This window comes from Ursus maritimus, unplaced genomic scaffold (assembly GCF_017311325.1).
Source record: "Ursus maritimus isolate PB19 unplaced genomic scaffold, ASM1731132v1 scaffold_6, whole genome shotgun sequence".
NCBI lineage: Eukaryota > Metazoa > Chordata > Mammalia > Carnivora > Ursidae > Ursus > Ursus maritimus.
In genome coordinates, this window is record NW_024426774.1 from 58,023,172 (window position 1) to 58,037,905 (window position 14,734).

The window sequence follows — 14,734 nt, forward strand, 5'->3', positions numbered from 1 at the left end:
AATTAGGAGGTGACAAGCCAATATTTAGACGGTGAAATGGAAAGGAACAAAGGACTTGGGTCCATATCCTTGAGCCACTGTACCAGCCCTGGATTGGACTGTCTACTGCTCGTTTGTTACAAGAGAAAAATAAGTCCTATTTGTTTAGGCCATTCTTAATTCAAAAATTGTTTACTTGCAGTCCAATGTGTCCCCAATACAAATAAACAGAAATAAAGAAGTTAGAGATTGGTAAGAGCTATGAAAGAAATGAGTAGAGTACTATAATAGAATATTCTATTTTTTAGAGAGAGAGCACGCGTGAGCACACAAGCAGGGGGAGAGGGAAAAGCAGGCTCCCTGCTGAATGGGAGCCCGATGCAGGGCTTGATCCCATGACCTCAGGATCATGACCTGAGCTGAAGGCAGATGCATAACCGACTGACCTACCCGGCTGTCCCTATAATGGAATAGTCTAGGGAAGGGGAGTTGTGTTTTGAGATGATGTTTAAGTTTAAACCGTGAGGATAAGAGAGCACGTGCTGGGGCGCCTGGGTGGCTCAGTTGTTAGGCGTCTGCCTTTGGCTCAAGTCATGATCCCAGGGTCCTTGGGCTCCCAGCTCGGTGGGAAGCCTCCTTCTCCCTCTCCTACTCCCCCTGCTTGTGTTCCCTCTCTCACTCTCTGTCAAATAAATAAAATCTTAAAAAAAAAAAAAAGGGATACATTAAAAAGAGAGAGAGAGAGAGAGTGCATGTGCTAGGAAGAAACAACATTCACCTAAACCCAGAGCAGGAAAAGATTTTGTTTGAAAGGAGACCGGTGTGGCTGGAATGTAACAAGAGTGAGGTTAAAACCTGAGTAGAGTTCATTCTAAATGCAATGGGAAGAGGGTGTCAGGGTGGCTCAGTTGTAAGAGCATAGGACTCTTGATCTCAGGGTCCTGAGTTCGAGCCCCACGTTGGGTGTAGAGATTACTTAAATAAATACGTAAATGCAACAGGAAATATTGAAGGGTTTTAGGTAGGGAAGTGATAGAATCCAATTTACTTATAAAAATAATCACTCTAGCAAGTTAAGAACCAAATAGCAGTTTGCTGAGCTTATGTACAAAGAATTGGCCTGGGTGCTGTGGAAAAAATAAAATAGTATACTTGCCTTCTAATAATGGCCCTAAGCTCCACAAAACAGTGACCAGCATGGGTGTGAGAGGCAAGAGTAAATTCTGCAATAACTCTGGCTTCTGATAGTAACAACCAGGCTTTAATTCCAAACTCGAGAAAAAAACCCTATGTGCAATGATAACAACTAGAATGCTAAGAATGGCAAATAGTTTCACTGGCAATATTAGTTTTCCAAAGGTATGTGAGGCTGGTTTTCAGGTAAGCAGCTAGGAATATACGACTTATGTATTACAAACTCAAGAATTAGAAATTTCATAGATTATATAATTTTACTCAAAGCATGATTCTACCACTAGATGGTGACATGTATACAAAATATTGAAAACAATCTTCCAGCTATTGAAGGTATATAGTGATTGTTGATTACTGGTTGGAAAATTCAGATTTATAAGAACCTAGGGATATTTTAGCAGAGATTCTGCTCCATCACACTATTTATTTATTTATTTATTTATTTATTTATTTATTTAAGAGAGAGGGAGACAGCACATATGCGTGATGGGGAAGGACACAGGGAGAGAATCTCAAGCAAACTCCCTGCTGAGCATGGAACTTGACTTTGGGCTCCATCCCAGTCCTGAGATCATGACCTGATTGGAAATCAAGAGTTCACACTCAACTGACTGAGCCACCCAGGTGCTGCCCTCCTCTTTTTTTTTTTTTTTTTAAAGATTTACTTGGGTGGGGTGAAGAGCACAGAGGGAGAGTGAGTAGAAGACTTCCCACTGAGCAGAGCCAGAAGTGGGACTTGATCTCAGGACCCTGAGATCATGACCTGAGCCAAAGGCAGACGTTTAACTGACTGAGCTCCCCAGGTGGCCTCCCCACCCCGCTTTTTAAAAAGATTTAAAGAGAGAGATAGTGAGAGATAGCACAAGCAGGGGGGCCAGGAGAGGGAGAAGCAGGCTCCCTGCTTGAGCCTGACATGGGTCGTGATCCCAGGACTCTGGGATCATGACCTGGGCCGAAGGCAAAAGCTTTACCGTCTAAACCACCCAGGTATCTCCCTGCCCCCCCCCCCCCCCCCTTTAAAGCAGGCTTCACACATCACAGAGCCCAATGTGGGGCCTGAACTCACAATCAGGAGATCAAGACCTGAGCTGAGATCAAGAGTTGGATACTCACCCAGCTGAGCCACCCAGGTGCCCCATCATACTTTTAGAATGCACATCTTTTAAATGTATGAAAAGGTCTTGTTGATACATACACTAAATCAGCACAGAAGAGTTAAGATTCTAGTTAGGAGGCAGATAGCCTTGTTTTTCATCATCTTCTATGCCTTTGTATTAACAAGCAGGTAAAGTAGATAAAGGGTTAGTAAACTACAGCACACAGGCCAAATGTGTCAAGTGTTTTTGTATGGTTTGTGGGCTAAGAATGGTTTTATATTTTTAAATAGTTGAAAATATCAAAAGAAAAATAGTATTTTGTGACATGTGAAAATATTAATTTCAAATTTCAGTGTAAGTAAAGTTTTATTAGAACACAGCCACACTTATTCCATTATGTACTGTCTATGGTTGTTTTTGTTTTAACGGAGTTGAGTAGTTGTGACAGAAAGTTGGGGTGCCTATAAACCCTAAAATATTTACTTTCTGGCCCTTTATAGGAAATTTGTTGAGTCCTGAAGTGCTGAGGGGCCATGATCATTTATGACAACAATACTCTAGATTCTCAAAGCCTTTTATTTTATTCTTTAAAAGATTAACTTATTTGAGAGAAAGCACAAGCGGGAGAGGCAGAGAGAATCTCGACTCCACACTAAGCACAGAGCCTGATGCGGGGCTCCATCCCACAACCCTGAGATCATGAGCTGAGCTGAAACAGAGTCAGATGCCTAATGACTGTGCCACCCAGGTGCCCCTAAAGAATTTTAAATCAAGTATCATTTCACATAACTTTGTAAAGGGAAAAAAAAAAACTATGAAGGAATTATTAAAAAAAATTTCTTTAAAGATCAGACTGTGTCTTCAGTACATCCCAGAAGTACTCCACATGTACAGTAATAGTTGTTGTCCTCACTTTATATATCAGGAATGTGTTTGGCCACAAGTAATGGAAACCTAAGAGTAGCTTAAGGAAAATGGGACAGACGTAAGTAATCTGAGGGGGGCGGGTGAGGGACCGTTGCTCTAGGATGTATCCGAGACCCACATCTTATTTTCCTGCATTATCAACTTTATAGTTCGCTTTTATACTGTTTGTGGTTTCACTGTAAAAAACAAAAACTAGACAACAGATGCTGTATTACTTTGCAAATCAAGACCATGTAGAATTTGTCCCTTCTTTATTAGTAATGGGCCGTTCTTTCCAAAAGACCCACTCTACAGATTTCTGCTCAGATTTCACTGCAAGGACTGAAACACAGGTTCAGCCCTACCATGATTGTTTTAAACCAGTAACAAATATTCCTTGGAGCCTTCCTTCCGGAGTTCAAAGTCTCTAGCTGCCACCTGAAAAACAAAACAAAATTTGGGTTTGGCAAGTTTCCCTGCTGGCAAGTAAGAAGAATGGGTGGGAACGGATGCTGGATGGTCAAGGATTAAAGTCTGCAGAAACCCAAGTTTTATAGTAAAGATGATAAAGGAAAATGATGGCAGAATATTTCTACAGCTCCGAAGGATCACCTGCTCATATGGAGCACTGTAAAACAGGTGGGCAGAAACTTCATACCATCAAGTTCAAGCAGCCGAAAAGGCAAAGCATACTTGCAAGGTCGTCCTGGCGTGGAAAGATGGTGGGACAGAATCTCGATAAAACCTGTAAGAGAATGACTATAGGCTCTGAATAGCTGCTCCGGTTATAGTTCTAAGATTATGTACACTCCCTTTTGGAGTGTTCAGACACATCTCTATAAAACATACTGGATATAGAAATCAGTGAGGGTATGAGAAAAATTTTCCTAATGCTAACTAGTTGTTAACCAACTTCAGCTCAGTGCCGCCTTTCCTTCACCTGTTCATTTTGTCTCTATCTTAATACCCTGGCGATTTGCTCTTCGCTGAGAAGCATAATACGCTATTTCAGGTGAAGAGCTGTAGACGGGCAATTGGTGCAGGGCCCTCTCGCGTAAAAGGGAGGAGACGCCATGTGAACGGTCTTCACTCCGCCATTTCTAGTCACATCAAGGTGTCTTACTGCTCGAGGACGGATGAGCCTTACAGAATCGAGGGTAGCGATCAACACGGATGCAGGTTACACCGCCCCTGGGCTGTTCCATTCTCACAAAGCCCCGCGGGGAGAGGGCCGTGTGCCCCAACCTGGGCCGCAGCGTCGCTCCGGGCCGGCTCCCCTGTGAACCCCTGCCTCCCCTACCCCAAAAACCCGAGAGCGGGGAGGGAGAAATCGCCACCAATCTCTCTTCGTGGGCCCGGAGGAAAAATGGCGAAGCGCAAGGGCGGGGAACAGGGCGGCGCGAGTGACCCGGCGCTCGCTAGGCCTCGCAGCCCGCGGAGTTGGCCGCGGTGGGCGACGCCGCGCAACCGCGGGCCTCTCGGTGTCTCCGCCATCTTCTCCTACTCACCCGGACTCCCCCCGCGGCCGCGCTGGCTTCGTGTTTCCCTTCCGGCCGCTGACAGAGATCCGGGCTGGGCGGGGTGGGCGAGCGCGCCGAGGGGGTGGACCGAGGGCGGGGAGGCCGGACGGAAGAGGAAAGGGAGGGCGGCGAGCCGGCCGTGGCGGGGTGTGGAGCGTGCGGCGTGTGTGCGGAGGGAGAGGTGGGAGGGCGGGAGGCTTAGAGAGGGAGGGAGGCGGAGGAATGAGAGCGCGAGGCGTTTCTCGTCGGCTCCTTCGCTCGGGCGGAAAGAGCCGAGCGCAGCCCGAACGCTCTATTAAAATGGCGGCGGCGTCAGCGGTGGCCGCGGCGTCTGGTCGGTGAAGTGACTCTGCTGCTTCTCTCCCCCACCCGCCCCCTCCCTCCCTCTCCCCTCCCCCCGTCCTTCCCCCCCCTTCCCCGCCGCCGGCGCCTCCGCGCCCCTCCGGCCTGCGCACCTCCCCTCGCCCCCCTTCTCTCCCCCGCCCGCTCCGGGGACCGCCGGCCCCCTCCCCCATACTCCTGCTCTCCGCCCCGTCCCCGCCGCCGCCCGCCCTCGTCGCCTCCCCGCCCCGCCGGCCGGCCGGCCCCCTCCTCCGCCTCTCTCCCCTCCCCCCCGCCGGTCGGGATCAGTCAGTGCGATCCGTAGCGGGGGAGGGGGGGGCGGCGGCCGAACGATGTGCGAGAACTGCGCAGACCTGGTGGAGGTGTTAAATGAAAGTAAGTAGCCGCGGCGGCGGCCTGTGGGGGTGTACGGTTTTGGGGCCCCGCGCAGCTCCCCAGGCTGCCGCGGCCTGCGGGAGGCGACGGCCGAGCCGGGCGGTGTGCGGGCCTAGCGCGTCGGGAAGGTGCGCGGTGGCGCGGCCGCCGCGGCGCCTCGGGCCCAGCCCGGCCCGGTTACCTGGGCGCCCGAGAGGGCGCCGCTCGGGAGCTCCGGCCAGGCCGGGCCTGGGCGGTCTCACCTCTCGGAAAGTTTCCTCATTACAGGTGTCAATTAACGAAGGCACTAATGAGCCTTCGCCTCCTTCGTCCTGCCGGGAAGGTGAAGGGAGGTGGGGTCCGAGGACGAAGCTTTCCTCCGCAGTCCGAATCCTTCGGCCCTTCGGCCGCCCTCTTTGATTTTCAGCGTGCTGCTGAGGAGGCCTCTTTTACCTGCTAATTTTCATTAAACTCCCTGGGAGGAGGTTGGTGGTTTCCCCCTCCCTTGGGGGTGTGTGGGTGTATTAAACCTTTCTGCCAGCCCTGAAATAGCTGAAAATGAACTGTGATAGTCATGATTGGAACCTCCATACCTTTTTTTTTTTTTTTTTATTAATGATGTTTCTTCTTAGTCTATCATTCGTCGTTTTAATGGTAAATTTTATTAAGGAGAGCACTGTACTACGGATAACATCCCGGGATAGTCATGGCCTGTCTCCTGGAATGAAAGGCCTTATGCCTTATACTTTTGATTATTAAAGAGCGTACACTGATTTTTTTTTTTTAAGCCGGATTCTTTTTATTTCCGACCCTCGTAAGATAGTATTTGAGCCTAAAGAAACAAGCTCTATTGCAAGTTAACTACTTCTGGGCCCAAAGGCCTAGTTGGTTGAGGTGCATTAGATAAAAGATTAATTTACAAAAACTTGATTGTTGAGAAAATGCTCATTTACGAACTGCTTATGTGGGTTTTGGATTTATGTCCTAATATTTACAAAAACTTCCAAACTACCTCTTTTCTAATATAAAATGTATCGTCTTGTTTGTGTCTGAATTTTACTTGATTTTTGATGTGCTTGGATTTCACTTCAATAACCCAAGGCAATAATAAAAGTGGAATGGTTCTAGTTTACTTTGAACTATGTGTTTACTTTCTGACAGGTGGAAGCAGGTTTTGCACATTCAAACTGGACTTTCCTATATTTGTGTTATTCTAAATTTTCCTAGAATTTTAAGGTTATTTGTATTTGTTTTGAGGAACGTTTACTTTTGGTGCAGGTGGTTTATGATATAGTGATTATGTAGATAAAGTCCTTGGTACTTATTTCAGTAAACTATTTCATATCTCAGATACAAGTTGTGTGATTATGGCTTTATTGGGAAGAGTGTATCTTTGCTCTTTAAGGAAAAACTGTTTTTAATAATTTTTTGGTGTCTTAAGTTATTTTAAACTGAACTAGGAAAACTACCTTTAAACATAGTATCTAAAGAAACTAAATTGTTAATCTTTATTATTTTTTGAAAAGAGACTTGATGAGAGTTTTTATTGAAACTTTACTTGGGAAACCCCGAGAACTTTGTTTAGAAGCCCTCAAAAATGGAATGGATTTATGGAAACTTAGAATTGTAGAGAATCTTGAAGTAGAACTTAGCTTTTATTACCTTTAATTATATACAGTTAGTGGAACCAGGTTTGCAAAATTTGGCCATGCAGACCCTGTAAAAAACCTGTTTAATAAACAAGTAAGAAGGATTTTCTATTTGTATATAAGCCAGTGGTCTCTAAAAATACTTAGGACAATTTCTTAATATTTCCTTTAAAACTCATTTTAGAAATTTGCCTCCTAAACACTAATTTCACAATGATGCTTCCTTTAAAAACAAACAAAAAAAAACTTTAGCAATTTTATTGGTATGTTATACCAAACTATTAGAAGTTGATTTTTTTGCCCCTGTAGTTTCAAAATTGTTTTCATTTTTCTTTTCTGTAGTTCTTGTATCCCAAACATAAGACACAAGTTTCTTGAGAACAGAGGGTCTTATTTTATCTCATTATAGTAACATTAACCATGACTAGGTAGAATCATCTTGGTTGGAACTTGATAAAACCTTTTGAAGTAGGTTGTGTGTCTTTCTTGAAATCTTGCTCACAGTAACTATTAAATCTATACTTTTATTCCCCCAGAGGTTGTGCAAAGATGAGCATCAACTCATCCTTGATTAGAAGTTCAGAGTTAAAGTCCCCAAATAATATGCTTAGAATTCATCTCTCAATATAACTCCCCATAAGAGTTTAACCAAGTGAAGAAAAAAAATACCAAAAATCTATTTCTTGTCAAATTTACCAATACTGGTGAAACTTGAAAGAAGTCAGCCTGGACACACTGGTGTAATGTAAAAATTTTGTGCTTTGAGTGAAAGGGTAGACATAATGCGGATAGTACTGCTTTATATCTGGTATGCACAGAGGGTTTGATAACGGTAGGGACTTCAAATATTTATTTAAAAATCTGGCAGATCTAATTTAGTTAAAATAAAAGTTGGTAACAAACGATTGTAAGTAGTCTGCTTTTGTCATCAGTTTTTGATGAGAGAATTAATAATTACCATTTATACCTCTAGTCCTGCTGAGAATCTGAAGCTGTGAAGTCTCACCATGGAAACACACAGGTATACAGGCAGTTTTGCCTGTAGTTTAAGGACCCGTTGAAGCCTGTCCAAGGAACCAGGCTAAGAACCCCATAATAAGGACCCCCCACATCCCCTTTTGAATAGTCTGACAGATACCCTAAAACTTAAAATTACATTTCAAAACAGTGTTTGGCTTTAGTATTAGAATAACCATTCTCAACAATACTAACATTTAAGTTTCCCTTTTCCTTTCAGTGCTTTATTTTTAATAAGGACATTTTGAAGGCTTGGGATGTATTGAGTTAATTTGTTTATGAGTTTGTGGGTTTACATTCAGTTTAGGAAATAATTTTAAATTTATATTCCTGTGTTTATTCTGTTGAATTTTTATATTTGCAGCTTTTCTAGCTATTTTTCTGGACCAGTTTACTAAGTCCAGAGCATTTCTGGGTGTTGATGAGAAGTTGGAGGACTGAAGTTATGCTTTGGGCTATCACCGTAGCTATCTCAGTAATAAATTGAGGTCATTATTTGTTTGCCTCGGTAAAGTAAATTTCTGAGAGAAGACTGTAAATGGCTTTAAATGTAGATTTAATTCTATGGGTGTGTTTAGTGAATTACAGTTGACCAAATGTGGCATTTAAACAAAGTAGACAATTTATTTGTCCCTCCTCATCATCCTTGAAGATGGGCAGGAGCAAGTATTGGTATCTAAGTTTTAGAGGTAAAGAAGTTGAAAGGCTAAGTGGTTTGCTGGATAAAGATCACCTGTCGCTTTCTTAGTTAATAGTCCTATCTAAGCTAGAACTCAGGATACTGTGATAACAGTATTTGCAGAATAATTCTGTTTGCATTATTTTTAAAGCGGAATACTTTATTGAGCAGTTTGTGTTGAGTACTATCAGCTCTTTGAGGTAGGTACTCTATCACCCTTTTCAGATAAGAGAACCAAGATTTAGGGTTTATGTAACTTGCTTAGAGTCATGTGACTATATTTGGTGGAGCCAGGATTTGAACAGGACTTACCTCAGGTCAGGCCAAAATGGCCATGCTCTTGCTAGGTATGCTATGCTGTGTAAACTTTGATGATCTGTTTGAATGGAAGACATTATTGTGAGTATACTGTTTAATTGACAGAATAAAAAATTAGTATACTTTTATGTATAATATACAGTAATATTTATATATTAGTGTATTTTCACAACTTCAGGCATAATGCCATTGTAATTGTAGTAGGAATTTAAAAGCGGTGGTTCTCAAGTAGCTGAATGGAATCTAAATATTGTTAGCAATGAGCCCTTTAATAAACCATGCATTTCTAGGTTTTTTTGATATTAACAGTATATAGGCATTAAATAATTAAATCATTAGTAACACTATTTTTTGTTTGACCTATAATTCTAAAACTGGAAGTGATTTCTGAAATTGGAAATCTGATTTTACAATACAGAGTCTCAAATTCTGAATTTTTATTTGGTGATCTAGTTAAGTATCACTAACTAATATTTGAAGTAGTGTTAATGATTTCAATTCATATATTTTTATAGTATAACTTAGTAATCGTAAAGCACTGCCAACATGCAGTATATTATGTCGGTTATCTGCATTGTCAATGATAACTGTTAATGAGCTTTAGCACTGTATTCATGAAACATGTTAATGTTTCTTAAATGTTTAATGATAGTATCTATAGATCTGATTTAAAAGTATTTCTAATAGTGTGTATTAATAATTTTTACATTTTCAGAAAGAGAAAGAAACTTTACAATAATGGCTTGACCAGGGTGTGACAGACCCTAGCTAAAGGTGTTGAGCCACCTTTCTCTCTTTTTTTTTTTTTTTTAAAGATTTTATTTATTTATTTGACAGAGATAGAGACAGCCAGCGAGAGAGGGAACACAAGCAGGGGGAGTGGGAGAAGAAGAAGCAGGCTCATAGCGGAGGAGCCTGATGTGGGGCTCGATCCCATAACGCCGGGATCACGCCCGGAGCCGAAGGCAGACGCTTAACCGCTGTGCCACCCAGGCACCCCCACCTTTCTCTTTTTTACTTTAAAATTTTCTTAATTATAAAGGTTGCATATTCTCATTGTAGACATACTGAGAACTGTAAATCTATCATCCAGTGATGATTCCTGTTGATGTTTTGAAATATTTTTGGCACACATTTTCATTTCTAAGAATGAGATATGTGTAGTTTAATATCTAGCTTCAACCAATTTTATTGTTTCTTGTTTCACCTAATGTTTTGTTTGATCATTTTCCTTATTAACCTTTTTTGAAAACCTACTTTTTGTCTGTATAGTATTTCATTTTGTACAAGATTTAATATTTTCTTATTGTACGTTTGTTTCCAGTTCTTGTTATAAGTAATGCTGCAAATGAGCATCCTGTATATAAATCTTTTAATTACATTATTGTTTTTTTAGATAGATTTCTGGAAGTGATCACGGTGTCAAAAAATATAAACATACTTTTGTTTATATTGTCTACTTGCTCTTCAGAAAGGATATACTGATTTCCATTAAGTGTTGTCTGCACAGTGTGGGCACTTGTACTGAATATTATCATTATTTTGGTGAAAATTGTAATAGCCAGTTACTAGTAGGTTCAGACACTCATATTTTTATTGGCTGTGTGCATTTTTTGGTACTTTGCCTGTGTTCTTTTCCTACTTTTTAGGTTTTGTTTTGTGTAATTATCTTAAAAGAGTTGCACACTTACTAACTGTAGCAACCCTTGGTCATACCACATCACCACATACATTTTTTTCTTGTCCCCCCCTCCCCCTTTTTTAATGTGGTCTCTATACCCAGTGTGGGGCTCAAATTCACAACCTTGAGATCAAGAGTTGGATGCTCCGCTGACTGAGCCAGCTAGGCGCCCCTTTCCTGTTTTTTTTTCTTTTTCATTTTGGTGTTTTTAATTATAGGTCTTTAAAAAATGTTTTCTATTGTGCAGCTTATTCTGCAGAGTTTCCTATCTAAAACACAGTATATGATTATCATATTATCTGCTTAAACTATCATAGATCTTCATTGCTTGAAGAATAAAACTAACTTCTTAGCCTGACATATATCATAGCACAATTTGGTCCAAACTCCTCTTCCTAGCTTCAAATCTCACTTTTTTGGTGAGGCTCTCTTAAATCTTTCCCAACCTCTCTTAAAATAACTTACATCCTTATATATACTTACATTGTAGCCCCCCCCCCCCCTTTTTTTTTTTTTTTTTCCTCTCTCTTCTCTTCTCTTAACATCAGCCTTCTTTGCTGGGTGATGTACTCCTTAGAGTCAGGGGCCATGTTATCTTCTTTTCCCAGTCCCTAATATAGTGCCTTGTAGAGAGTAGGTAAACATTTTAGTTAATGAAAGGTTTTTGTAGAAGGATGTGATTGCTTAGTTAAATCAGTATTCTTGGGCCTGTAGTCAGTAATAACCTATTTTTTTTAAAGTAAGTTCTACATCCAACGTGGGGCTTGAACTCAAAACCCCAAGATCAAGAATTACGTGCTCTACTGACTGAGCCAGCCAGGTGCCCCTAATCAGTAGTGATTTAGATATGAGAGTTTCTGGCTGAAGTATGCTGTAGATGAGGATTATATCATATATGCTGCTTTTTATTACCTTAATCCTGAGTTACTAGGCATATGCTTATAAAAATACCCACCCTAAGCAACTGTATTCTAAATTAATAGGCATTGCAGAAAGGCAAAAGTTAGTTGTTTCTACATAGGTGGTGAGCTTTGTGTCTATGATGAACTTTCAGTAAATTACTTTTATTTAGGACTTTGTATACCAGGAAAACGATTGGACTTACTGCCTTTTAATGTGCTTAACACCTGTTACTGATATTTTTCTCTCAAATTCCATAGAAGTTAAAAAACATTCTCCAAATGTGTTAATTGACTATTGATGTGGTATAAACGTGGCCTCTTCTTGCACTTTCCTTACTGTGGTTGAAGATTGGTTTCTCTTCCTGCTCTGGCCATAAACTCTTCTAGAAGACTTAGGTTGCTTATATCCCCTGGAAGAACGTACTTCTCTAGCCATTGCTGATTGGATTCCAGGTAGACTCCTGACCTGATGGATTGGTGGGGCTGCTGTTGATAGATCAGATTTCTCCTGTCAGAATGTTTGAACCAAAGAGCCAGGTAGCTCTGAGCTACTGAACTAGTGTGGGTGCTTTGGGAAGCTGATGGGAGGGAGCAAAAACATTGAGGAAGTGGAGGCGGCTGTTTGCAGAAGAGAATTGGGGCAAATTTGTGGAAACTGTTGACATGGAAGCTCCATAAAGAGATGGAAGATAACACTGTAGTGACTTTCCAGTACTGAAGCTAGAGCTCCTTTGGTGCTGTCTCCCCTATACATACCATTTGAGTTAATGTTCAAGCAAAAGTTTTGATTCAAGTACTGTGCCTTGACAAGCTTTCCTGTATTGGAGCATATGTACCTTGTGATTCATGAATAAAGTAATAAAAAGCAATGTATATGATATAGTCATCAGCTACAGTATACTTCAGCCAGAAACTGAGTGCTTCATTATAATCTGGCGTAAGTTCTTGGAACATGTTGGGCAAGTGTCATCTGTAGTGTTTGGTGGCAGGAGAAAAACTGAACTCCTTTTGTTAATTCTCTACCAGGATGTTTAATCCTTTTCCAAAAAATGTGAGTAGCTTTGTTATTTGTGGAAAAGAAACTTTTTTTTTTAAGAAAAATCAAATAGTATAGAAAATAAAGAAAATTAGGGAAATTTGAAACTGCTTACCAAAGAAATTGTCCGTGTTTTAATAAATATCTCGTAAGTCGTTCTTGCTTTCCTTATACACACTATTTTGTATAAAAAAGCTAATTACATGCTTGTTTGTTTTTTCTAAAGATTTTATTTGACAGAGAGTGAGAGCGTGTGTGCATGAGCGGCAGAGGGAGGGGGCAGAGGGAGAAGGAGAAGCAGACTCTCCTGCTTAGCAAGGATCCTGACTGGGGGCTTGATCCCAGGGCCGAAGACAGACACATAATCTGATCCACTCAGGTGCCCCAAAGGCTAATTACATGTTATTCTCTATTTCTATATCATTTTTATTAAGATGTAGGCATCTTTTTATGTTAATATGCAGTTACATTATAATTTTTAATGGCTTCAGTGTAGTATTCCATTGTTTGGTCCTACTGTAACTTAACCAGTCCTCTGTTGATGGGCATTTGGGTTTTTGTAAGTCATCGTGTTATTGTCTATTACCTTGAATGTGGTCTGTGAAGTCAGATTACTGAGTAGCTCATACAGCATGTCTGGAAGGAAATTTAATTGTGCTAAAACCTAACAACAGAGCATCAGTATATAGGCTTTATAGTCTTAAAGTGTTTGACTCCTAGGTCTGTGGGGCTATTCTAGCAATGTGCATTAGCAGTTTAGCAATGTGCTGGTTCTTAACCACCATAAGACAAAATAGGAGAATAGGTCCTTTTATTCTGGGTAATTTTGCTGCCAGACTCGTGAACCATATTCTGATTACTGAGAAGGGCTCAGTAACCAATGATGAATGTACAGGCATAAGAACACAAGCTCAGAGTAAATTTAGACTTAAAATGCTAAGAAAAATAGGGATTTTGAAGTTGTGTTCAAAGTAATGAATATCATTAGGGGATAACGGGCCCACTGTTTGGTAGAGTGACATACGGTGGTCAGCAGAAACTTGTTTTATTCTAATCGTACCTTGTTTCTATTTTCCTTTCTAAGAGGAGTCCCCAAACCTGTAGGATAAATGGTATATTAGGAGGGAATCTAATGGAATTTTTGTTAGTGGTGTTAAGAGTTAAAAATCTCAATTTCTGGGCAGATTGCATCCAGTGAAGGTGATAGAGCTATGGTTGTGTGTGATTGTGAAGCTTTAGCTAAGTTTCCTGGAGAGCAGAAATTGGCAAGTATTGTCGTAGGTTATTTTTTCCCCCTTATTTTGGGAAATACAAGAGAAACTTTCCACTACTGAATAATCACTTAGTAGAGAGCAAAGTGATGATAAAAAAAAAATTGGCATGGCACTAAGTAACTTAAATAAATGTCATTTTTTTTTCTTTGCTTTAGAAACCAGTATGATAAAACAGGAAATGCTGCTATAGGTATGACCTTTTTTGATTACATCAATGTGATAGAATCTGATGCCATCCTGGTGGAAAAGATGAAATGTATTTTTGTTGTTGTTATAGAGGGACTTGGCTGGTGGCAGCCCACAGGATCTTGTCCTTAATTCTTTCCTCTTCAGGATTTTCAGTAATGATCTCTGGTTTATAAATTGTTCCTTGGAATGGAATTGTCCCTATTTCAGGGGAGTGAGGGTGGCTTCAGAAACTCTTCCTTTTTTTTTTTTTTAAATTTTAAATGAAAAGCTCATTTTGAACTGTTTTATAGATTGGAGTTCTATGTAAGGTTTCTTTTGGGGAGAACAGGGTGTAGCTGCTTGCGCCTGGGTGGCTCTGATGGTTAAGCTTCTGCCTTAGGCTCAGGTCATGATCTCCTGGTCCTGGGATCAAGCCCTGCACTGGGCTCCCTGCTCAGCGGGGAGTTTGCTTCTCCCTCTCCCTTAGTCCCTCCCCCTGCTCATTCTCTCTCTTCCTCTGTCAAGTGAATAAATAGTCTTAGGAAAAAAGAAAAAAAAAAAAAAGCTTGAAAGCCGTTAACAATATTACATGGGTGCTCAAAAAGCCAACACAACCTA

General features: G+C 41.1%; 2 protein-coding genes across 2 annotated transcripts in view; one reads left to right on the top strand and one right to left on the bottom strand.

The window, feature by feature from the left end:
* Positions 1-3,431: 3,431 nt before the first annotated feature.
* LOC103671302 (WAS/WASL-interacting protein family member 1-like) lies at positions 3,432-5,211 on the bottom strand. Its single transcript, XM_040623710.1, has 2 exons — positions 4,685-5,211; positions 3,432-3,614 (listed from the first exon to the last, which is right to left on the bottom strand). The coding sequence occupies exons 1-2, from the start codon at positions 5,209-5,211 to the stop codon at positions 3,500-3,502; spliced, it is 642 nt and encodes a 213-aa protein (XP_040479644.1). The 3' UTR covers positions 3,432-3,499.
* Positions 5,120-14,734, top strand: part of USP34 (ubiquitin specific peptidase 34) — a 237,202-nt gene continuing 227,587 nt past the window's right edge. The window contains 1 exon segment of the mRNA XM_040623443.1: positions 5,120-5,413. Within this exon segment, the coding sequence (XP_040479377.1) occupies positions 5,371-5,413 (43 nt within the window). The 5' untranslated portion in view covers positions 5,120-5,370.